The sequence below is a fragment of the Mizuhopecten yessoensis genome, unplaced genomic scaffold (assembly GCF_002113885.1).
Source record: "Mizuhopecten yessoensis strain PY_sf001 unplaced genomic scaffold, ASM211388v2 scaffold11109, whole genome shotgun sequence".
NCBI lineage: Eukaryota > Metazoa > Mollusca > Bivalvia > Pectinida > Pectinidae > Mizuhopecten > Mizuhopecten yessoensis.
This window is the reverse complement of record NW_018408884.1, coordinates 1,102,568-1,130,122: the sequence shown is the minus strand read 5'-3', so window position 1 is coordinate 1,130,122 and position 27,555 is coordinate 1,102,568. Positions and strand designations below refer to the sequence as shown.

General features: G+C 35.6%; 1 protein-coding gene across 1 annotated transcript; it reads right to left on the bottom strand.

Moving 5' to 3' along the window:
• On the bottom strand, positions 1-26,077 carry LOC110465975. Its single transcript, XM_021522195.1, has 13 exons — positions 25,983-26,077; positions 13,401-13,504; positions 12,493-12,798; positions 11,265-11,406; positions 8,001-8,110; positions 7,222-7,506; positions 6,675-6,872; positions 6,017-6,229; positions 3,492-3,650; positions 2,701-3,068; positions 2,444-2,534; positions 1,538-1,617; positions 1-867 (listed from the first exon to the last, which is right to left on the bottom strand). The coding sequence occupies exons 2-13, from the start codon at positions 13,486-13,488 to the stop codon at positions 811-813; spliced, it is 2,097 nt and encodes a 698-aa protein (XP_021377870.1). The 5' UTR covers positions 13,489-13,504; positions 25,983-26,077; the 3' UTR covers positions 1-810.
• Positions 26,078-27,555: the final 1,478 nt, after the last annotated feature.

Here is a 27,555-nt window from a genome sequence, read left to right as displayed (position 1 = left end):
AAACAAGTGACGTAACAATCAATACCTGCTCCCAAGAGAAGATAACTCTGCAATACGCTAAGACGGGAATAGATACCATATCGGTATCCATGCACAAAATGGAGCTTCAAAGTATGATCTGTACAAAACACTTATTATACAAATAAATCCCCTGATAATGATGAATCGGGATAACACATGTGCTGACATATTCAAAAGATGTAAGTCAGCAAGAAAAAACATCGAGGCTGATATATTTACACTTCCAGTGGATGATAAAAGCACACCAACAAGTGCACCAAGGCATTTTATCGAATTGGCAAAACAAATGAAAATCATGATTTTAAACTATGACCAAACGATTTGATGTCACTCAATGTATATATAACTTGTCGAAAATTATGCAATTATTCTGCTATCATCCACACACCTCTTGTTAACATTCAGCACGTGATTGATGACTTAAATAAAAACAATGACATCTATATCAATAAAGTTAAACGATAATCATTGAAATATCAAACACTTACAACACAAGATAAATAACAATTAAAACTGTTCTAAACTAAGATAAATAATAGCTACATGTGTACTGATCACTACATATAAATACTCAGTAAAGTTTTACTATATTTAACACTTGTGACTATTCCAAACTTTTATTTACAGTGTTAATACACGTACATAATACTCGTCTATATACTATGGTATTAACATCACTCTATGGAAGCACGCCCAAGTACAGCGTATGTGACGACAAAATACAGGGGCATCGACCAAGTCTCATGTTTTATGTTTCCTTTGCAGAAATATGTTGACAGTTCTGTGATGTCATCGCCTTCCAGCTGCTGTATATATCCCGTTCGGAAAACATGTGTACAGTTTGAACTGTTGGGAAAAAAAAGAATGCGGAGTTTAAATATTTTGAATGTTATACTTAAGCAATAATTGACAACTTGATCAAAATATTTTAAAATTCTTATAATTTACACTATTAACTTTTACTTTTTTTATGTCCACTATTTTACAATATGGTATTACTAGACTTGCAATATCTTACTTGATGATTTACACTACGATAGTGTCTAAGTATACTTTCAATTATTTGCGATATTGTCTTACCAATTTTTATTTCAACAATTTATAGTATAGTGGTACTTTTTATACATTTGATATTCTATAATATAAATGAATGATACTTTCAATAATTTACAATATGATAGTATTTATTTTTCACCTATCTATTTATTTGCCTTTTAACTATCACACTTACATATTTATTATATTGCTCCCAAATTGTCCTCAAGATGTTTTACTTCAAACAGTTTATGTACTTGTGATACTACTGATAGTGACAGTGTTACCATAATGTTATGCTTTAGTATCACTTATACTATAGTACCTGTAATATAATACCAAAGAGGGTTTCATTTAATACCGATGTAACGGATTAACGCTCATGTCGGCATGGATGTTAAACAATTTTGTAAAGTAGTTCGATTCTATAGTAGAACGAATCATAATTAAATTTTGGCTGAACGTGCCGTATCATACGTACATCATCTATCCGTCCACGGTAATTCGCCATCATACTTCCGGCTCCAATGACGATTCCACTTTGTCTCCGTAAAATATCACCTGGGGAAACAATAACACCATTGATCAATTGGTGTTCTCAACGGACTACTGGCTTAAATATTATGGCTAGCATTTGACATTCTTCACATCATTATTTATTAATTTTCTGTATTATTAAGCTTTGATCAACGTACGAATTATACAAAAGTTTTGTCTAGTTTAAAGTATGTAATTCGTTGACAAAGGTACAATAGCTATACAGCAACGGGTCACATGCTACCCGAAGATACAGGAGTAAAACAAGTCAGTTTATTTTATTTGTAACTGTGTTAGATTGCTGCGGACTCTCTGTTTATTGCATATATTTGCACGATATTTAAATATCCTGTTTTTAATTTTACCCACACCCAGTACGGAAGGGCGTTTCTCTTACCCTTGACAGGTGTATCCACACTTTTACCGGTGTGAGATTAATAGAATCTTACATGGGTCTGTCCGTGGACAGGGATATCTCAACCCTCGTGTAAGAGTTTGGCTGGTCAGCACGAGGCTTGCCGAGTGCTGGCCAGCCAAACTCTTCCACGAGGGTTGAGATATCCCTGTATATGGAACGGACCCATGTATGATTCTATGAATCTCAAACCGGTAAAAGTGTTTGATTATTTTTCTCAAATACATACAAATAAACAAATTCCAGTCAGAATAAACATCGATCTTATTCTTCCGGGTGAGATAGAGGAATCTCAACCCCCGTGGAAAGATTCTTCAGTTGCCAAACACTCGGCAAAGCCTCGTGTTTGGCAACTTAAGAATCTTCTCCCTCGGGTTGAGATTCTCCTATCTCACACTCAAGGGTGTGTGATCTATTCTATTAGTCCCTACTTACCAGTGAGAGAAGCTGTGCGGACCTCGTTGTTGACACGCCCCGTAAGTGTCACACCGTCATAGATATACACTCCGCTACTCATTACCGTCGGCTGAAACAAATATAGTCAAAAGCTCATTTCATAAAATAGAAATAATTCAATTTGCTTCTCTTTAGAGCATCACCATTTCTTTTCGAAAAATGACAATTTGTATGCAAAATGGTAGTTGGTTCTTTTAAATAGACTGTCAAGTGTTGCACTAGATGACACTACTTACGTCATAAGGGACAAACAATTCCGCCGTTCCGCGTGTCGTCTGCGTCTTGAAATACAACACGCTTGGGTCACTTCCGGGAACCACGCTGATGGCCAGAGAAGCTTCCTCCTGATCACTGAAGATGCAGTTTGTTACAAGGGCCTGGATTGGTCCAGGGCTACCACTGTTTTCAGGGCGGAACTTGAAGGTGATCACTAAACTTCGTCGAAAATCAGAATTAGAAAACCGCCACATGTTTATCATCCCGTCTCCGGAAAACTTGGCTTCCTTTGTATCCAATTCAACGTTCTCCAGTCCAGCGGCGATCTCGTTCCCCGACATGTCACCGAAGTTGTCATCGAAGTTAAAATAAACCTCCGGGTTACAGGCTGTAAATAGAGACAATGATTAGTCTTAAACTCAGAATAAATATAACGATTACAAAATGACAATAAGTCCATTTGACACGTGTTTCAGCTGATATTTCAGTCGATGCAACTAAACAATGAATAAACAGATAACAAAATGATAACTTTTGACGAGATGCTTGAGAAAGGTATTGATCTCATAAACAAGTTTGGTTATTATCTGCACTGTTTTATAGAGTTTTGATAGTTCTTTCAGAGAATTATGGGAGGTGGATATTGAGCATAATTCTTAATGGGTTTGATTCTACTCGAGCTGTTCACTTCACTCAATGAGCAAATCAATATATTATACTCTTCACTAAATACTTTCCACACTAAACTTTGTTTTCTTAATGTTTGTGTACGAATATTGTTTTGCTCTTAACGGTTTCTTCTAACACTTACTTTGCAGAGACTGAGAAGGCAAGTCATCGATGCCAGTACATGCGCAGTCATTCGAAACGAAATAGGTTCCTGTTGCACAGTCACGTGTGATATTTCCACTTCCGGGCGCATACTCCAAGTACTTTGTTCTGTCACTAGCGTGGGGATAGCTGGCACACACTGAAAAAGTAAATCAGCTTTATCAGTTAAAATAGTATGCTTCTGCTTTACCAAAAATGATCTTTTGGTATGATTCGGAAACAATCTTTTTCCAGTTATTATTGTTTGCGATAATGTTAATAATGTACCTGTGAATGAGTATTCATATTTCTAGTGTTTATAAAACAAGAGGTCATGTTATTATTGTTTTCACTCTACTGTAATAATGCTTTCATTCCGCCACCAAATAACACTTTCTAATAATACAAAGTAGTTGTGGTGATAAATGGTTTCCATTATATTTAGGAATAAAACCTTTGAAATCAATACACATTGTGATACACAGTAAGCATTGCCAAACTCGTAAACTGTTTTATTTTGTAAATACACCCTTATTTATACTATGATGGACAGATTTACCGTGAACGACAAAGGATTTTTAGCACTTTAGACAATTGATGAGTGTATCCATTTAAACCACCGCTATCTGCCGTTGGTTAGAGGCTGTACATTACACTGATCTGATCTCTACCCGAGGGTATTATTTACTATAGCGGTGCCTTCTAAGTATACACAGCCTCCAGCTACCATATAGATAGGCTACAATGTCTGTTTGAAACAATGATGATGACATGAAACCAGCTTCTATAATAGAAATTTCAGACAAAAGAAAGATATGAGCCAAACAAAACGATTAATTGCAAGAGCAGTCCTGGTCAAATTAATGTATTCAAATGTACAGCTTAAATAAATACATCTTTTACACAGATTGCTGCACATTATTTCTCTTAACTCTAACCACACAGCTAAAACTGATCTGTGTAATCTTTTTTTTCTCATTCTAACTACACATCTTAAAGTAATGTTTATATTGTTGTACAGTATTTCTCTTAATTCTAACTACATATAAAAAATCTTTGCAATAGAAAGATTAGTGTACAACATTTCCTTTAGTTCTAACTGCACAGCCAAAGGTAATAACTCTTTGTCATATGTACATTGTCTCACTAAAGATATGTTCACATAGCAAAATGAAATGTAATATGTAGATTGTTGTGCATTATTTCTATCTACACAACTAAGAAATTACAAATCTTTGCAATATATAAATGGCTTTAAAACATGGCTTTCTGTTTTTCAGTTGTGTTTTCCCCCATAAAGAATATGCGTAATCATTTATTAACTTAATTAACGTGGAAAGAACTAATTATAAAATCGAGAACTTATTGTAATTCGTCCTTGACCGTATACATCGACTTTATCTGATGATAGCCTATGGTCAAACATCTCGTAGGTCATCGATAGTCCATACTTTATCTTAAGTACTTGACCAAGTATTTTGAAGGTCAGAGATAGATTCGGTCGGTGAATTCCAGATAACCCCCGAGGTGAAGATGCTTACATCTGTCTTGTTATGGTGGGTCATGATTGGTTACACATCCGTAGTAGCTCTTTATCATTTAAATTAATCAAAGTTTACATATATATGTTGTATTACAGGGAATTTTTCATCGAATCGGAAAAAATCGATTTTGGTCCGATATACAGTGGGATAATACTGTTTATTTGAAATTGGAAGCATATGAAGACTTAACATCTTAGATACGGCGGAAGTTCAATTTAATTATAGTACTCTCATCTTGAAGGTGAAAAAACAGAACAATAACTTCGTGTTAGTTTCACTAAAAGTAACGTTCCTTTCACCTCCTTCGGAATTAAACAAAAAGTTTTCAGTTAAGCAAAATCTAATTCTAGCAGAGCAGTCTAAGTGAACGTAGACTCTGTCTTCTTCCGGAAGTAATCAAAATATTATTTTAGATATTATATAATACATATTTGCTGAGATATTATGCATATTGAGATACTTACTTTATCTGTACTTGATATTTAGTAATACTGATTGACATGTATGACAATTATTTTAAATAATATTTTTCAGATGGTAACAGAGTGAGGCGGCGTGAATGTTCGCAGACTTCTAAAGAACTGGAACCTCGGCATTTCAAGCGAACATTTCAAATTTGGAATAACTCCAGACGGGTAACGATATTAATGCCAAATGTTTACCATTTGTTTATAAAGCCTACATTATTAGATGAGCAATACACTCGATTATATATCAGTAATAACATTATACTCCCACCAACGGCCGGCCGAGAGGTAGTCGTGTTTCGTGTTTATATAATCAAGGCGCGAAGAATGTTATAGGAATGAAATGGAATTGTCTATTCGACATAATGCGCTAATGCTTTTAAATTTTCACAACAGAAATGATCATACAAAGATTATATCGGGTTCTCTCCGACGTCAATGCTTTTTTCTATTAAATGACCGAACCATAAAGAGGAGCAATAATGGTACCATAAAACAAAGCATCTGTTACTAACCTGTGGGTCCTACTAGTCTGTTAGAGTCGACTGGGGGGCAACTATCCGGGCAGAAGTCGTTGTCAGAGCACTTCAGCTGAGGCCCGTTCCCAATGAAACGCTGGTTTTGTTTCGGACAGCAGGACGGGTACGCCTTGCCGTTGATGCAGTACCAAAATCCGGAGCAGACGTCCGCCATCGGGAAAGCTCCATAACTGACCCCACGACACGGATCTGTAACAGGTAAACGGTAAGTGGTAACTAATTATTAACTATAAATAGCTATACATGTATATCAACGATATCAGGCAGTTAGTCAGTTTATAGTCCATACACGAGACAGGAAGAAAATGGAAAAGTTGATATGTGATTGCGGTATTTTAAAGGTTGTTAAGTTGACTTGATAACAACCGCGCGGGTGTAGAGAGTCTCCTGCAACTTATGTGTGCCGTTTTCAAATAATACAACGAACGAATCGTAGCAATTGAATAATGAAGCAACACTGCATCCGATGACATTTTATGTAAACTGGTATGCAATAATGTTAAAATAAACAAGGAATTATGGTTTTTATACTGAGCATACCCAAGAGAAAATAAAATAATCTTATCAAGTCTTTACTGACGTATGTACATATTTGTATGAGTTTTTCGCTTTAAGATATGATAAGCAGTCTTACCATCATTGCACGTGACATCGACAGGATACCGACAGGACAGGCTGTATGAGTCCCACCAGGACCCGAACGGACATTTCTGTACACTGGACACCCGGCCTCCTCGACCGTCGGGAAACATGGAAATATAGCGCGTGCAGTCTCCGGGATAAGGCATGTAGCCCCAGTTACGCCCTATGATACAGTTAGGACACAGGTCGCCTGCAAGGACAGAGAAAAAAAACGGTCACTCTAATGGTTAAAATGTACAAGTGTCGGCACATTACAACACACAGCTGGTCGCTGGCCATCTCTCTGATACTAGCCGATTGCTCGATTTTATTATTTACTTTCAAGATTTGAAAATTAGATATTAATAAATAAGCGAATAAATAAATAAATAAATAAATAAAGTATGAAACACAAAATATGACAAACTATAAATAATCAGTGCAATCATTTGTGTTGTGTGTGTGTAACGTTCATCTTTGAAACACATCAACCAATCATGTTGTTGATTAAAGATACTACATAAAATACTAAACACTTTGATATTTCAAATATTACTTACTTATTACAGTCGACAACAGGCTGCCAGCAGGTGGCAACGTAGGGATGGGCGTTAACCTCCGGGGTGTAGTTGGTGCCCTTGTTGTTGGTATGGGGGTCGTTGGTGCTTGAGTGGTCGGCGCCTGTGTGGTCGGCGCCGCTGTGGTCGGGGCCGCTGTGGTCGGCGCCTGTGTCGTTGGCGCTCGTGTGGTCGGCGCCTGAGTTGTTGGCGCGGGCGTGGTTGGTGCCGGCGTGGTAGTAGTGGTTGTCGTTGTGGTAGTGGTGGTGGTGACGGTCGTGGTGATCACTGATAAACAGGACAAAGACAACACTTTATAATACATTACCACAAAAGTTTATATATGTTTATTGGTTGATATGTACAAACTGCACTGTTTTGCAGTCGATCACTCTTTATTACAAGTTTACATGACGTCATAAGCAAAACATGAAGAAGGTGTTATGCAAATGACTTTTACTTGGTAATTCTGCTATTCCTTTTTTCGAATCAACGCCATGCCGTACGTTTTTCAAGAAAATTATCATGATGGTCTGTCGATGTTTCAATGTTAACAAACGGGCTGCACTAAAGTAACCCTCACGTGCAACTTACCGTGACAGATGAGGCTGCGCTAAAGTAACCCTCACGTGCAACTTACCGTGACAGATGAGGCTGCATTAAAGTAACCCTCACGTGCAACTTACCGTGACAGATGAGGCTGCACTACAGTAACCCTCACGTGCAACTTACCGTGACCGATGAGGCTGCACTACGTACAGTAACCCTCCCCTGCAACTTACCGTGACAGATGAGGCTGCGCATGGCGATCTCCACTTCATTCAACAGCATGGTGAAGTCATTGGACTCGAACACTAGAGAACTACTGCTGGCGATCTGTTCCAACTCCGTCCTGGATTGTAGGAAAAAATAGTTACAAACAATATATTTCGTAAATAAAGTGTGTCATCAACGACAAGGTGGAGTTACAGACAATATATATCTATATATGTATAAGACACACCATAATGTGTCCCGTCCTTGGTATCAACAAAGGGAAGCTTAAGAGGAAGATATGTACCTTAAACAGCAGGGAAGTTATAAACGGCCAATTCTTAAAATAATGTCAAATCATATACATGTATTTGTCTTGGAATTTACTTATAAGATTCCCAAGTTAAGTGTTTGATAATACTGTTTCTGGATTACAATTTCATTAATGATAATTAACACAATATCAGTTAATGATTCCAAGATGGTTTTTAACAATATATTGTTAGGTAAGCATCGCTTGACTGATGATCCTCTAAGTCTATTCTCCATGCACGTGCCACTCTCGTGCATCGATGCCTCCCTACCACCTCAACCCCGTGTCAAATTTATGGTCTCACCCTGTCCCCTTGTCACGAACATCAGGATCAGGGATATGTCATCAATAACTACCCTGCTGATAGTTTATGGTCTCACCCTGTCCCCTTGTCACGAACATCAGGATCAGGGATATGTCATCACTAACTACCCTGCTGATTGTTTATGGTCTCCCCCTGTCCCCTTGTCACGAACATCAGGATCAGGGATATGTCATCAGAAACTACCCTGCTGATTGTTTATGGTCTCACATATCAGTTAATGATTCCAAGATGGTTTTTAACAATATATTGTTAGGTAAGCGTCGCGTGACTGATGATCCTCTAAGTCTATTCTCCATGCACGTGCCACTCTCGTGCATCGATGCCTCCCTACCACCTCAACCCCGTGTCAAATTTATGGTCTCACACTGTCCCCTTGTCACGAACATCAGGATCAGGGATATGTTATCAATAACTACCCTGCTGATTGTTTATGGACTCACCCTGTCCCCTTGTCATGAACATCAGAATCAGGGATATGTCATCAATAACGACCCTGCGGATTGTTTATGGTCTCACCCTGTCCCCTTGCCATGAACATCAGGATCAGGGATATGTCATCAATAACGACCCTGCGGATTGTTTATGGTCTCACCCTGTCCCCTTATCATGAAAATCAGGATCAGGGATATGTCATCAGTAACTCCCCTGCTGATTGTTTATGGTCTCACCCTGTGCCCATGTCATGAACATCAGGATCAGGGATATGTCATCAATAACGACCCTGCGGATTGTTTATGGTCTCACCCTGTCCCCTTGCCATGAACATCAGGATCAGGGATATGTCATCATTAACTACCCTGCTGATTGTTTATGGTCTCACATATCAGTTAATGATTCCAAGATGGTTTTTAACAATATATTGTTAGGTAAGCGTCGCGTGACTGATGATCCTCTAAGTCTATTCTCCATGCACGTGCCACTCTCGTGCATCGATGCCTCCCTACCACCTCAACCCCGTGTCAAATTTATGGTCTCACACTGTCCCCTTGTCACGAACATCAGGATCAGGGATATGTTATCAATAACTACCCTGCTGATTGTTTATGGTCTTACCCTGTCCCCTTGTCACGAACATCAGGATCAGGTATATGTCATCAATAACTACCCTGCTGATTGGTTATGGTCTCACCCTGTCCCCTTGTCATGACATCAGGGTCAGGGATATGTCATCAATAACTACCCTGCTGATTGTCGGTTTACTAACGTGATTTTACTACACGTAACATGTCAAGAAGGCTCTTCATAATCTAAGGGTTATGCCCAATACACATATATATTCCCCTTGTCATGAACATCAGGATCAGGGATATGTCATCATTAACTACCCTGCTGATTGTTTATGGTCTCTCGCTGTCCCCTTGTCATGAACATCAGGATCAGTGATATGTCATCAGTAACTACCCTGCTGATTGTTTATGGTTTCACCCTGTCCCCTTGTCATGACACCAGGATCAGGGATATGTCATCAATAACTACCGTGCTGATTGTTTATGGTCTCACCCTGTCCCCTTATCATGAAAATCAGGATCAGGGATATGTCATCAGTAACTTCCCTGCTGATTGTTTATGGTCTCCCCCTGTCCCCTTGTCATGAACATCAGGATCAGGGATGTGTCATCAATAACTACCCTGCTGAATCCTCTAAGTCTATTCTCCATGCACGTGCCACTCTCGTGCATCGATGCCTCCCTACCACCTCAACCCCGTGTCAAATTTATGGTCTCACCCTGTCCCCTTGTCAGGAACATCAGGATCAGGGATATGTCATCAGAAACTACCCTGCTGATTGTTTATGGTCTCACATATCAGTTAATGATTCCAAGATGGTTTTTAACAATATATTGTTAGGTAAGCGTCGCGTGACTGATGATCCTCTAAGTCTATTCTCCATGCACGTGCCACTCTCGTGCATCGATGCCTCCCTACCACCTCAACCCCGTGTCAAATTTATGGTCTCCCCCTGTCCCCTTGTCACGAACATCAGGATCAGGGATATGTTATCAATAACTACCCTGCTGATTGTTTATGGTCTTACCCTGTCCCCTTGTCACGAACATCAGGATCAGGGATATGTCATCACTAACTACCCTGCTGATTGTTTATGGTCTCCCCCTGTCCCCTTGTCACGAACATCAGGATCAGGGATATGTTATCAATAACTACCCTGCTGATTGTTTATGGACTCACCCTGTCCCCTTGTCATGAACATCAGAATCAGGGATATGTCATCAATAACGACCCTGCTGATTGTTTATGGTCTCACCCTCACCCCTTGTCATGACATCAGGATCAGGGATATGTCATCAATAACTACCATGCTGATTGTTTATGGTCTCACCCTGTCCCCTTGCCATGAACATCAGGATCAGGGATATGTCATCAGTAACTCCCCTGCTGATTGTTTATGGTCTCACCCTGTCCCCTTGTCATGACACCAGGATCAGGGATATGTCATCAATAACTACCCTGCTGATTGTCGGTTTACTAACGTGATTTTACTACACGTAACATGTCAAGAAGGCTCTTCATAATCTAAGGGTTATGCCCAATACACATATATATACTCGTTACATAGAAAATGTGTATATTAAAGCGTAACTCTTGGATTTTAAACGTTTTTCAGCCTACATTTCTGCCATGTCATCCCAACCTTACCGAAAGACGTTTGAGCCAAAGCCGATGGAGATCATGCGGATTCCCGCACTCTTAGCCAGGTCGGCCTGCTGCTTGGTCTGTTCCGGGGAAACGGACCGACCGTCTGTGATGACGATTCCAACTTTATCCACGCCCGACCGACCTGAACAAGTAAACGACAAAATAAATGTTTGTAAATAACGTACGGTATATTTAATTTTCTAGATAATACGTTACAGTTTTAATACACTCAAAGCAGCTTTACAATACATGTGTATGGTAGAACATCATCAACCAAAGCAACCATCAGAAATGATGGCTAGACCTATCCATCCACCTGTAAGTGCTTAAGAACCAGCATATTTCCTAACTCACATAAATGATTAACATTTATACAGCTCCGAATAGAAATCAATAACACTTTTTGTTTTGTTCAGAAATGGCCCATATGTTCTTAATTGAAATTACGCAAAAGCATTTTTTGGGGGGGAAAAGGCGTCAATTATGTGTAAAACTGCTAAATTTAATGTTTCTATACGAATTGAAATAAATCATCTCAGCTTAAAGGATAATGAACATTTTGAATAGGGTTTAGTTCTTTCTCGGTAAAAACGAGAAAGCGCTGTTATTTGATGATTTCAGTTGTTTTCCGAATGTATCCAGTTATAGTTCCCTGTGCTTATTCGATGAGTTTGAAATTATTTTAGAACAAGGTAGAATTCAAGCATTACCGCAGCGAATACATTTTCTGACATGAATCTAATCCAAAACATTTGGGTCACATAAAAAACATGACAAGAATCATGTCGACAAAATAAGTAGACCTTTGGAATGCTTGGCAAAGGAATGTGTACTCATAAGACGAACCGTTCTGCAAATTACTTAATAATGTAACACATAACAGATTTGTAGCAGTGATCAAAAGTTAGGAAATATACAAATGTTAGACTAGGAATGGTCGAAAGCAAACTTGGTTTTGAGGAAGTCCCGTACTAATCGAACGAATGGAACATTTGTGTTACTCTTGCTGGTGATATATCTGTTAATAACTTGCTGGTGATATATCTGTTAATAAACCATGCCCTTCATTTCTTAACAAAACAATGTTCCATTAATTTCCTCAACCATTCCCCCCCCCCCCCCTTTCCCTTAGAAAATGTGTTCGCAAATTACAGAAAAAAAGAAAACCTTACGTGTTTTTTTCTCTATAACGCTTCACCTTTAACACAAATAATTAATTATTACTCACCCCTTTCGTTGAACATTCTGCGCATGGCCTCTATCGCTTTCGGAGTTCCGGTTCCGGATTTCGGTTGGTTTAGGTTTCGGATTGTGATATCCAGGACCTGAATGTAATTGACTGTACCCAAATATACGATGTCCCCTGGAATTGTCCCGTACACAATCACGCCAACTCTCGTGAAGGCTGACGAGATTTGAAACTTTGACAATAGTTCCATCACAAAAGTCTTCATGTTTGAAAAGTTAATCTCACTAAGACTTTCCGAACCATCTAACACGAAAACGACATCGGACGGCACAGCGCACGTGATGTCTGCAAATACAAACATAGCAACAGGTAATGGATACGGAAACTCGTGTCGCTTGATAATGTAACGATAATAGTGTTGTTTGGCTACCCTATAATTAGTAATTAGAGAATTTAACTAACATCTGGGAGAGTGAGCTGATAAACACCAATTCTGATTAAAGTAAATGCAAACAAAATATAACTAAAATTTTGAATGAGAAGGAAAATGAAAATGTTTTCTTTTTCTCTAATGTAACAAAACCCGAATCTACAAGTAGGTAAAAAAAAGACAACCATGTTTTAGTAACATTACAGAGCACTACATTGCGTAACCATTTTGTTCAAAAGCCTGTTAGAAAAATAAAACAAATACAACACTAGAAAGAATTTCAGTCAGTATCCATAGCCGATTATCAAAAGCAAATACATGTTATTTGACGCCTTGACGCAAATTTCGATTTTTGTTTATCCCGTTAGCTTTAATATTAATTACCGACAGCTTCAAGTAAGATTACCTCTCAGCTCCATATATGTACAGTTAATAAAAAAATTAACGTGACAGTACATATATGATGTCTATTAACATTATACTCGCTAACATACAAAAGAAAACAGTTGACACTTACTCTGAGCATGCGCCGTATTTACGATGAAAAGGAGTAGTAGTATCACGTGACATTTCTGCCGAAATATTACTCTGAGGCGGTCGTCCATACTAGTCTTCTGTTATCTACAAAAACAAACATAAAGTGCATCACATTCTATGTACAAATACAAAATATAAAGTTCATCACATTCTATGTACAAATACAAAATATAAAGTTCATCACATTCTATGTACAAATACAAAATATAAAGTTCATCATATTCTATGTACAAATACAAAATATAAAGTGCATCATATTCTATATACAAATACAAAACACAAAATCAATGCATTACATCGTAATACTACGACAACAGGGCTTCCAAAAATCACATTTGGATAGCAACGTCATTCAACCATCATGGATGTATCCATGACAACATAGAGAACAGTTTAAGATGTAGACTTCTCATTGCTCCAACACAAATCATGTCCCGGTTTTTTTTTTGACCTTGTGATTTCAGGTAACTTTGGTAACGCATGACTCATACCGAGACATCCCAAGTGTCAACGAACAACTCAACGTCAAAATAGTTCCCAATACAATACAAAAATCTTTTCGTCCAGGACGATTTATATCAAGTTTGATGTATCCCTTGCATGTAAACGGTCTGCTTGTTCACCTTGAAGAGTGACATAGGAACTAACACCCTGTTGATGAGATAAAGTAACCCATGCATGGCGAACGATATAGTCATCCCGTATATCAACTCAGATTACACCATAAACGCCAAAAATGTAAACTCATCTGAAAAAAATCCATTTACGAAAGGAATTTGGTGAATCTAATTCCGCAAACTTTGACTACAAAGATAAGTTGATACATCTTCTTAAATAATCAGTACAATGCTATTTGCATGTGTGATGTTGGTAAATATAAATCCTGTTGTTAGGAGGGAAATATAAATCCTGTTGTTAGGAGGGAAATATTAATCCTGTTGTAAGGAGGGAAATATAAATCTTGTTGTTAGGAGGGAAATATAAATCCTGTTGTTAGGAGGGAAATATAAATCCTGTTGTTAGGAGGGAAATATAAATCCTGTTGTTAGGGGGAACTATCGACCTTCACTGTTAGTTGCAAACTTGTAGTTAGAATATATTCTGACCTGGTTTTGTATTTCTAATGTTATTTAAGGACACCTGACTCTGCTGTTGGACTAACAGTCCCCATATTGAACGTATAGCTGGAATAAAAGTAAGTATATTCTATTTTCAGTTGGTATTGATGATAGATATCAATGCCAAATGGAACGTGATACCTGTAAGCTCTTATGCTTAAGTCCCACATAAAAGTTAATTTCTACGACAAAGTAAGCATTTAGCTCTAATTGTATCGTGCATGCTTGTTAAATTAATAGAACAGTCATTTTCCATGGAGGGTCCTACGTTACAATTATGACGTCATTATAATGATGACGTCGCCACGTTGGCCACTGCATTGACCCAGAATGCCATCTGATCTTGGTATGGTTTATACTGTCAATGCCATGGAGAGGTAACTATTACTGTTTAATATTTACTATCGTATGGCATTGTCACTACATAACCCTCCCCTCCCTGGGAGATGGATGTTGTAGTCATCGAAAAGCATACACAATAATGCATTATTTGAACTAAATGCTAAATAATAAGTGTAATTGAATTTTCTATTAAATGAACCGATAGTTACAATGTCATAACGTTATTTGAACGAGATGTATATGAATTCTTTGCTATGTTTTTACATGGGTTACAAAACTTTAGACATGGATTTTTATTATTTTAAACATTTGTATAACTAATGAGCCCGTATTGGACGAAATGGCCGTATGGTACAGTAAACATGTGTACGGTGTTTGACTCTCTGCATCAACTTATTATTGTGGTTTTTTTTTTAATAATTGCTCCCTTACTTCCCTTTGTAATTAATATTTCTTTTTTCAATCCGAGCCTGTCGTTATTTTTTCCCCCGACATTTCTCATCTCCGTTTTATATTCCTTCATACGACACGCCCGCCCACCTCTTGATTTATTTGTTACCTAACATATCACACTGTTCGTATAATAACCAATCAAACACACGTTACAGAGTTGTCGTTACTGATCGATAGAACGTGTTGGTGAGGTCACGCGAGTTCACAGAATTAACCCAGTGTCCATGTACTGACCTAGTGGTCAAACGGCTGGACAATTAACCTGTCAATCAGTGGTCAGCTCATAGTGGACATACTACTCGCTGTTACGGCTGGAACACATTACTCTAACACTACTCTACTATATACTATACTGTCCAACCCGTCAGTACGTACCGACGTAAGAGTGACAACCGGTCACACTTTTCTTTCATTCCTTATACATGACTTATTCATCGCTAGACTTCGATACACGCTCAAACTTCTTTTTACCTCTAGTTCCAACCTTATTCCCTACACCGAATCAAAAAGGTTCAACGCTTTCCAAGACTTTTCATAATTTCTAATAAAAAAAAATTCTACGAGTATTGTTGATAATATCTAGCTTTGTAATGAAAAGTCAACTCCTAGCGAACAGTCTTTTTTTTTATAAATTCCATAACATAATATGATCCATTCTAATGATAGCGTTTGTTTCAATAGCACACCTATTAAATTTCGAAAGCAAACCTACCGTTGAAGTATAACATCATAGTAGTTCAATGCTATAGCAAATTTTACGAAATACCGTTAAGGTTTTAACTTCGAAAGGATCGTCAATTATTTAAGGTAGATATTAACTCTATCTAACACGCCATACTTACTAATACATACATACTATTGATAGCGTATAATTGATCCGAAGGTAGTTTTAGAAAATAACCGACAGGTCAGTCACCGTCTTAATAAATGATATCGCATAACGTAGGAAGTTCAGTTAACCTTTTTATTGGAACTGAGATCAGTTTCGGTATACATCAGTGACATTTCGTCTCAGCAAATGCCCGACCTTAACAATTTACGGTGTTTTCGAGTTTACGAACAATGTAAGTAGTTCATTGTTCGTGCTATAGTTATGAACAACGCACCGATGGAAAGACGATGATGTAAGCTTTCAATAATGAGATTGCTTTAAAAATATATACGGAAAACGAGCAATTTTCATAGACCTCATGCATTTTTTCTCGTGGCAAACTTGTTTCCTTGTTAATATATAATATTTGACTAGATTTTTCGTAGGAAACTTGACAATCTGTATGTGTTAGTCAATGGTATATTTGTAATTGGTACAATAATAGGGATCCTAAGCGATATTCGATGAAAGGAATATTACAACTGAAAACGTGTCTCTGCTAACAGTCGAACCAATGTCCCTTGCTCATCACTTGTGAATAGCAGTACCCATTACATATAGTAGACATAAACCTCATGATTAATCTATGGATAAGACAAATACATCAATGATATGTCAATTGTGAAGCCAAGAAGTGTCCGTTTCTTCAAAAAAGAAACCTTTGCTGTCTTTATTTACACTTCAACAATCCATGTTTGTTAGAACTTCTATAATATGCCTTATCAGAGTTCATGGGAATTTCTGTTTTTTGCTTACCATAAATCATGTAAAAATTGTAACACCCTACAAAGAACAAATATTTCTACTCATTTCGTAATACTTATCTTCCTATTGGAATAATAATTGTATCACAAATAAACCTTGACATCAAACTAATTGCAACAGAACATTTATATTTTATTATTTTTTTTTTTATTTTTTTTTTAAATATTTGTTTTCACAATTATGTATATGTTTATTTTATTAGGAGAATATTAAGATATCTAGCATGGATATCCCTGTTAGGATTAAAAAAGAAGTTACAAGAATGATACATTTTAACATATTTGAACCCTTTTGTAACTCTGTGCAAGAGAAAATAAAAGCAAAGAAAGACAAACTGAAGTACAAGAAATTGTTATAAAGTTTCATCAGATATACCGACTTGACGAAATACATAAACATGGCATTCAAGGTATCCTTAACTTGGGAACATTTAATTTTGCTGCATTTTTTAAAGATAGAAAATATTATCTTAATAATGATAATTGTTTGTGACTAATTGATTGAAATACCATCATTTAGTTTGGATTGTTTGAACCCTTTAGCGTCTAAACACAACATTATATTTATGAGCCTCCGCATTGGGCCTGCATGGCAGTTTATTGAACTACATGTACCATTTGGCTCAACTTTACTGTATGGTTATTTTCCAAGTTACATTTTCAAAATGACAAAATAATATTCTTTAAAAGTTTATTCAACTATTTTCCTTGTTTGTGAAGCTTGATATAAATATAACTTTGATAAAGATATCTTTAAATATAAGGAAAGCAGTCAGGATGGCAAAAAATCAATGAGCAATGAAAATATTATGCCTATAGTTTTGAACAATGCATGTGTACGGACTTTGTCCAACAACATAACATTTATGGCAGACATGACCATATGGCTTTTTACAGTAAAGGGAATAAAGGCTAATCTGTTTGAAATATAAATTGCTCTCCCTCAATAGTAACAGGATGGTGCGATATAGAATGTGTAGTACAATTGAAACATTAAATTATATTTTATTAGAAACGTAATATTATTCTTTATTAACGATATTATACTCACTTTTATTAAAAATGTTATGCTACCCTTTATTAGATATATAATACTACTCTTTATTTAATAATTTTTAACAGATTTATAATAATCTTTATTAGATATATATAATACTCTTTATAAGATATAGAATAATCTTTATTGGATATGGACTAATCTTTATTGGATATATTATAATCTTTATTATATATATGATAAAACTCTTTATAAGATATATAATACTCTTTATTGGATATATAATATTACTCTTTATTTAAAACTTTTTATCAGATTTATAACACTTTTTATTAGATTATAATACTACTCTTTATCAGATATATAATAACGTTTATTAGATATAAAATAATCTTTATAACATATACAATACACCTTATTGGATATCTAATACTGCTTTTTATAAGATATATTATACTACTTTTTATAAGGGTCAAGGAAGTAAATTTTACATTGTAGACAATATGACGTTGTCAAACTTTTGGAGCAATCCGCTGGAGTTAAAGCTGGATGAATGACACGACAATTCATCCCAAGATGATAATTGGGATATGGCGTAGAAATTACCGAAAACTTCCGAAATACCTTTTAAATATTTAGAGTGTTTCTAATATTGTGTTTATGTAATGTAATTATTTTGTGTTTTTTTCTTCTAGAGGAGCGGATTAAGCTAAAAATTTGGTAACATCATATTGTCACTGTAAGAATTGCTTACTTACTTCGAGATGTCACCGTTAAGATTTCTTCTTTGAACCACTATTCTTCATCATTTATATAATACTCTTACTTTAATATATAATGCTACTTTTTATTAGAAATGGTATACTACTCTTTATTAGAAATGGTATAGTACTCTTTATTAGAAATGGTATACTACTCTTCATTAGAATTGGTATGCTACTCTTTATTGGGAATGGTATGCTACTCTTTATGAGAAATGGTATACTACTCATTATTAGAAATGGTATACTACTCTTTATTAGAAATGGTATACTACTCTTTATCAGAAATGGTATACTACTCTTTATAAGAAATGGTATGCTACTCTTTATAAGAAATGGTATACTACTCTTTATTAGAAATGGTATACTACTCTTTATAAGAAATGGTATACTACTCTTTATAAGGAATGGTATACTACTCTTTATTAGAAATGGTATACTACTCTTTATAAGAAATGGTATACTACTCTTTATAAGAAATGGTATACTACTCTTTATAAGAAATGGTATACTACTCTTTATTAGAAATGGTATACTACTCTTTATTAGAAATGGTATACTACTCTTTATAAGAAATGGTATACTACTCTTTATAAGAAATGGTATACTACTCTTTATAAGAAATGGTATACTACTCTTTATTAGAAATGGTATACTACTCTTTATTAGAAATGGTATACTACTCTTTATTAGAAATGGTATACTACTCTTTATAAGAAATGGTATACTACTCTTTATAAGAAATGGTATACTACTCTTTATAAGAAATGGTATACTACTCTTTATTAGAAATGGTATACTACTCTTTATTAGAAATGGTATACTACTCTTTATTAGAAATGGTATGCTACTCTTTATAAGAAATGGTATACTACTCTTTATAAGGAATGGTATACTACTCTTTATAAGAAATGGTATACTACTCTTTATAAGGAATGGTATACTACTCTGTATTAGAAATGGTATACTACTCTTTATAAGAAATGGTATACTACTCTTTATTAGAAATGGTATACTACTCATTATTAGAAATGGTATGCTACTCTTTATGAGAAATGGTATACTACTCTTTATAAGGAATGGTATACTACTCTTTATAAGAAATGGTATACTACTCTTTATTAGAAATGGTATACTACTCTTTATAAGGAATGGAATAGTACTCTTTATTAGAAATGGAATACTACTCATTATTAGAAATGGTATGCTACTCTTTATAAGAAATGGTATACTACTCTTTATAAGGAATGGTATAGTACTCTTTATTAGAAATGGAATACTACTCTTTATAAGAAATGGTATGCTACTCTTTATGAGAAATGGTATACTACTCTTCAATAGAAATGGTATACTACTCTTTATAAGAAATGGTATACTACTCATTGTTATAAATGGTATACTACTCTTTATTAGAGATATAATACTTCTTTTTATTAGATAAGGCCTCCTATGACAACTCATCTGGCTAATTTGGTAATCGTACAAAATCCTGATAAGTAATTAACGGGTTTTCTTCTCCAACATTCCACAAACTGTCTACTACGGGTAGATCAAAATAGCACGCCGTGAGATAAAGTACACATCGTTAGAAATTAGACGAGTTTATCAACAAATCTTAGTCAAAATAGGTTTTCATTAAATGTTGCAGACACGGTATAGCCTACAGTATGTCTTGTATTAATTTTATCACGCAAATTTAGAATCGACATATCGTTTAATTTGGACCAAAATCAGCTCTGCTGGCTAGCTTTGAAGCTTGACAACTTTTCGTGTTTAAAGTTACATTAGTCAAATTGCAAAACGATATTCCAACCCCTTTTTCCTTTAGTAACAAATACTTCTATTACTATTATCATTTAGCGAGTATAATAGATGAGTTGGTAAGAGAGGTTTTTCGCTTTAGTTCCACTTAACCTAACGTCGGCATTTCTGGACATGTAAAACTAATTATGTTTGTCAACTGTCTACAGACAGATCTCGGCCTCTTGTTTCATTACCGATTTTACCAGTAAATGATCACAGTGCTACACACGCTTCGAAGCAATATGACCAGAACACTACTAGTCTAACACTCGATCCATAATCATTATCAATAAAACGCTTCATAAAAGTGTCATCTTCTGACAGCAGTCCAGGTGAAATGTTCGTCATCCATTATTCACCTGCTGTACTTTGTGTATTGATGGGTGTCTTAGTCACTGGACAAAACCGAGCGCTACTAAGTACACGCGCAAGATACATGTGCCGGTAAGAGAATAACATACCAAGGCTGTATGTTTCATTTTATTATGACGAGGATATGCCTTCTATTTGAACATAAGTACAGATCGTTTAACTCCGGTTCACATAACTTTATTTATTAATGTATTATTCTTTTTTCCCTTTGTTATTTAAGAAACTTCCTCTCTTTTTTTTCAATAAGAAATCCATGCTGTTTTGTTAAGACCACAAAACCTAGTGGGGTTCAGTTTGCCACTCTGAAAAATACAAACAATTCTACATGAGTGCTATATTCAATTCCGACAAAACACTTTGTTCATACTGACGGTTAGGTAGTTCTCGCAGTGGACAAGATACCTTGTTCCATATTGACGGTTAGGGAGTTCTCTGAGTGGACAAGATACCTTGTTCCATATTGACGGTTAGGGAGTTCTCTGAGTGGACAAGATACCTTGTTCCATATTGACGGTTAGGGAGTTCTCTGAGTGGACAAGATACCTTGTTCCATATTGACGGTTAGGGAGTTCTCTGAGTGGACAAGATACCTTGTTCCATATTGACGGTTAGGGAGTTCTCTGAGTGGACAAGATACCTTGTTCCATATTGACGGTTAGGGAGTTCTCTGAGTGGACAAGATACCTTGTTCCATATTGACGGTTAGGGAGTTCTCTGAGTGGACAAGATACCTTGTTCCATATTGACGGTTAGGGAGTTCTCTGAGTGGACAAGATACCTTGTTCATATTGACGGTTAGGGAGTTCTTGGCGTGGACAATTTGAAGCATGTTACGGGTGTTAGCTGTCATTTACCCATGGAGATGTACGACTGTGTTTTGTTACAAGGACCACGCTATCATTTCTTTTTTACTTTGACCCTTCAACCCTTTTCTTTTTTTCAGCTGCCACTGATATTTATAATAACAGGATAAATAAAAAAAATCAGTTGATTTTTATCTTAAAGAAAATGAAGTTCCGTCATCAAATTTGCATTTAGCTCAAATTTAATATTTATATCGTGCATGAGTGTTCAATAATTGAATAGCCATCTTACAGGAAGCAATGGTATCAAACTATATCCTTTTGACGTCACAAATAAGCAAAGTTATAATACGTCCTTATTTGACGTCACAAGTAGCGCTAGTCTATTTGTGGAAGAATACGCCGACGAGCCCTGGATGTGTCCGTTCGCGCAATAAAAGAGTTCTATTTCCGGTGACAGAAAAAAACCGCGTGTTGATTTGTTTTTAGTACATACTTACGTTAATGCAACCATACTACATCATTATAACCTTGACGAATTCGACCTTGTATCGTAGCTATCAGATCTGGCCATGTACAACAGCTATACAATGATATAATCAATATTGATCAAATAAGTCTTTGTAAATGTCTATTTGTCATAGCTTCCGATTGGTTGTTTACAACTTGTCGGAAATTCATAGAAAGGATTATTACACTATCATATACATTCTTTTACAGTAATCATTATACATATATACAATATTGTAGCATTAAGTCTTACATTACATATATTGAATAATACATCAAGTATCTTAACTTTATCTTATTCAAATATTTGCCTCTGGCAGTCCAGGAACGTGTTGCTCTCCAAATGCATATTTTGTTCGGATTTTTGTTTCTATAAACTCGCTGTTTTATAAGTAATCAATCTAGTATAAATTCCACACCATACATTTTTCATCATTGAATAGAGTTAGGTTTTATAATGGTATAATGAGATGAAGTGTTTTGAATCTACATCATCTTTTCAAATCAACTGTTATAACTCATTAAGAATATGTCGGTGTATTTAATATGTTTAGTTAAAAAATATCGTTATTTGTTAAATAATGATGCATAAATTATTCAGCAATGCGTGTAGTTTTACTTAGATACATACCTTTTTAGTTTATAGCTAATATGATATTTACTATTTTTATTTTTATTTTATATTGAAGTTAGAGAGACAATATGATATACGGTGTATATCTTACGAATTATGATCAATGCGGGAAATGTAAAATCACCGTAAAACGAAACGAAAACTCCGTCGTTGTCTGAAACATCAGTACAAATACTGTAAACGGAGATACATTTCAGTGATGATTTTACTACTATTAGAATAACCATTTCCCCAAGATATTGGGTAATTAAGGGAGAATGCTGGAGTGACCTGAATTTGTCATCCAAGGTAGATAACTCTGAACATAAATCTTCCGATCAGTCACGGGATAGGATACATATTCAGTGTGATTTTACTACCAGCCGTCCGGAAGTGGTCGATAAATGTCTAAAATTACCATAAAACACTAGCATCACGGATTTATGGTAATACACCTTCCACTGAGTGTACAATCCAGATACTGTGTAAGTACAGAGTATACCTGAAACAGATATGTGTACCCTGTAGGAGATATATAAATATGATGATATAAACCATCTAACCATTAATTAATCATTCAATTTTATTCAATTTATTTTCATTTCCTTTATCTATTTGTTTATGCATTAATCTAATTTATTTTTTCTTATTCATTTATTTGATTATTTTTATTCCGTGATACATATATTTATTATTTATAATTTATTGTATTGTTTAGTTATTTTTGTTTTGTAACGTAATTCTTTTTTATTATTATTATTTCTTTCCGGGCATGACACAAATCACAAGATATAATAGCCCATGGTTACAAGTTTGAAGGATGTCTATGCATGTATTCGTGTATGTATGTTTAATTTATCTGCCTCAAATTGGCTGTAAGCTTACACACGACAAATTATGATACATTCCTCAACCTAATTCCAGTATCCTTTTTACTTCACATGGCATCAACTATGATTTGAATGTCTGTCGCATATAACGATAGTTCCCACAGGAACTTGAGAATTAAGACACCGTGTATTTGAGCCTTTTGTCGAGGAGAAGTGAGTGTGGTTTGATATTTTCAGATAAACACCAGACGATTTTGTATGCATAAAACAAATCAAAAATTAAAGAAATTTCCAGATCTCATTGTCGGTAATGGATCTTTGTCAATAACCTTCAACATGTTGCTATGGGAACAAATGACATTACAAAAAAACCCACAGTATTAGTATGATAAAACAAAATAATGACTAAAAGTATTGATATTCATACATTTTGCATTTAATAAAGTGATCGGGGAAAGTCAGACTTCATGCGTATATTGATATGATTCTCTAAGACAGGGTAGGACAAAGCCGTGTTTCTCAATAAAGGATAGGACCGAACTGCATCTCTAAAATTAGGACATGGCAAAGCTGCTTCAGGGAGCAGATTAAAGTTAGAAATATTCAGATACCCGGATTCTTTATAAGTTAAACATGCCAAACCCTCGTAGAACCTGCTGTATTACCAATTTCGACATATCTTAAACAAGTGTGTTCGATTTTAGAAAAACAATGAGAATTTCTGACACTTAATGGAAATCCTCCTCGATATCCAGGGGTTATGCTCACTTTTGCCCTAATCCCTGGATATCGAGGATGAATGGAAATACAACCCATTTTAATATAATATCATTTAATATAGATATAATAGTGAATACTTTCAAAGACAGAACACAATCTTATAAACTTTATGCGCATATTTAATAAAGAAATCAATATGTTGATTTTTTAGTTTCATCAATAAAAGTATGACTGTCCGGACGTCTGAACAGTCTCATCAACAACAGTATGTCTGTCCGGACTTCTGAACAATTTTATTGACCAAGTGCACTCGCCAACACTTTCTAAACAATCTCAATAACAGCAGCCTTACTTTTCCACCATGTCTACATACACGGCAATATCATATAAATATTTCATTTCTAAGAAAAAATGTCTCTTAACAATTTTTAACCCGATTTGCCTTCGTATAGCACGATAAATAAACACAAAAAGTACTTCAACATCTTCAGCCATTAATACAGACGAAATTTGCTGGTTTTCTAAAAATATGTAAAGAGACGCAGCTATACGCGCTCTAATGCCGCGAATATAAGCGAGTTGTTAATAATAAATTGTCTCACGTATCTACTGACATTTTCATATTCTCACATATAACACAAGTGATTTTTGTAAAATGAATTATAAACAAATAAATGTCTATTTCTTATCTGCCTTGCACAATGAAACGATACCTATAACAGGCTTGAATGTACAACAGAACAATGTTATCAGGAATGAGCATTTACATGGACAATTTGAACAGAGGAAGTAGCCAGAGTGTGTAGCTAGTATGTTCCAGACAGACATATCATACATTACTATACATCATATTGTTGTATATGATAAGAAATGATACATTATATTCTTCTGATTTCCCTGCACTTTCAACTTGTTTAACCTTCTTTGCTTTTTTCTGATTTCCAAATTCGTTTTATGGTATAAGAAATGTATATATATGTCTATTGTCGCTATCACATTGTTGTAGTACAATTGTTGAGGAGAGGGCTTTTATAAGTTGTAATAACTTGTGCCCAATCCTCTTGTTTGAATTTAGAAGCAATAACATATGTTTAAATTAAATATAACAGATAAATCTTATAAAGACACTAAATGATAATCCTACAGTAGAGTATCATTATACAGGTCGGAAGCTTAAAACGTTAACTCTCTGCAAAAACATTCCCATTTATATACATTTGAAGACACATTTGCGTTTCGTTATATATGTTGACTACTATTTTATACATCAAAAGACCACTTTTCGAAAATAAATTTATGTTTCTATTTTATTTCAAGGCCGAGTACCAAAGGTAAAAGTCTATTGTGAGAAGATTGTAACTAGTTTCAGGTTGGGGCCTACATCTATGAGTTTATAAATAGTGACTTGTCTAATGATATGTATTAATAATGACTGATCTCAGCTTTAATTATCGTTTCTTAACTGCTGCTTTATGTTAATATATGTGTACCACCACTATACCTCGCTGTAATAAAAAAAAATGTAAAATCAAACCATCATCATCTTAATCAAGTTCCCCTTTATAATGAATTATATCATAAACCAAATTAAAACTATAAACTTACCTGACACGTCTCCGAATTAAACTCCACGTCTGGCGAACAATAGTTATTTTTGACCACTGGTCAAGTAAATCCGTCCACTGGTTCAGGCGAATGTTCAAGAGGTCGCATTAGCAAATTTTTGCAACATTTTCGCCAACGCCGATTGCATCTTATCCCAGTTCATCCTCTGCTGGCTTCTAACCCGGGTTAACGTCGACAGCCCCTGGCTTTATTGGAACTCCACACACGGTGGCCAGGTTAAACCATTCCTACCGGTGCTGGTCAAACATTAATATCGCCTAATACGTCCTGCGGTCAGTATCATTGTCACCGGTAAACGGACAATATCCGTTGTGAAATCTTAATTTTACATTTACATGTGGGCAGTTCAGCTCCCGGCTACTGTCGTCAAGGTGAACGCTAGATATTTGACCATTTTGGCTGAAATGTAGGAATTTGTGTCTGATGATATAGAATTAACAAGCGTGTGTCCGAACTGAGCATAGCGTAACGGTCAAGTGATGGGATCAGCGATATATACCCTATATGTAGATATAGGCTAGCCTCCGGACACGGAGTGGACAAACGGTCATCTGTTTTACGTTTTATTAGGAATGTATCGTGATTGACCACTGAACCAGATCGATAGATATCTGCAGGTCAGAGGTCACACACAGTGCAACGAGACCAAAGGTGTTACGAATACACATTCGGTCCGTCAGTTACCTCCCCTCTGTATGTGTGTTCAAAGCAAGGGCAGCTTAATTCACTAAAATGAGAATAATTTCATGCATATCCTAATTCTTCATGAATATGTAAAAAAAGGTTTTGTACATATGATTTTGCAAATAAGAATCTGTTAAGAGTAGAACTAGATAAAAACTTATCATTTGAGATAATATTCGAAAACCAAAATTGTTTTAGCTCCGATGCGGAAGGCTGACAAAGCTTTGTCGTTGTATTACGGTATTGTACAGAGGCATGGCATTCACGGTACATTCCTATCAGTATATATCTATGTTTATTGAATAACGGTATTTTCTTATGACCAATAAGGTTTCACAATCCCTCGGTCACGTGGAAAACTAGCAATGTTCTTGTTATACCACGTGGTTAACACCCAGAACATGTTTGTGTTGGGTTGTAACAGTACCTGCTAGACGCTAGGGAAATAATGTGATTGCATAAAATTCATTTTACTTAATTTTCAGTTAAAAATAAAATCTTATGTTTACGAAAAAGAAAATTAAACGCGATAGCCAACCTTTAATCGTCTGTATTATACCTACACCAACCCTCCACACATAAATTCGAAAATACGCATAGAAATTTTGAATTGTTTTCAAAAAGCTGTGTGCGTCTTATAACGACTGTTTCCATGGTTGATTTACAGAAGCGTAAAATAAAAACAATTAAGAACGCGTTATTTGTACTAACGGTGCTAGGAGAAGAGTACACCTACCGAGATGTTAGAATTAAGTAGAAACATATGTGGTTCTGTAGTTAGTTGTACATATTTGGGATTTTCCCTCACAACTGTTTTATTTTGTACAGTGTTACAGCATACATTCCGGAAAGCGCCTCTGATCTGTCT

Coding starts and splice junctions, on each gene's coding strand:
- LOC110465975 (XM_021522195.1), bottom strand. CDS start 13,488: ATGGACGACCGCCTCAGAGTAATATTTCGGCAGAAATGTCACGTGATA. Junction 11,407..12,492: donor CAGAATGTTCAACGAAAGGG/GTGAGTAATAAT, acceptor TTACTTGTTCAG/GTCGGTCGGGCGTGGATAAA. Junction 7,507..8,000: donor GCGCAGCCTCATCTGTCACG/GTAAGTTGCAGG, acceptor CCTGTTTATCAG/TGATCACCACGACCGTCACC.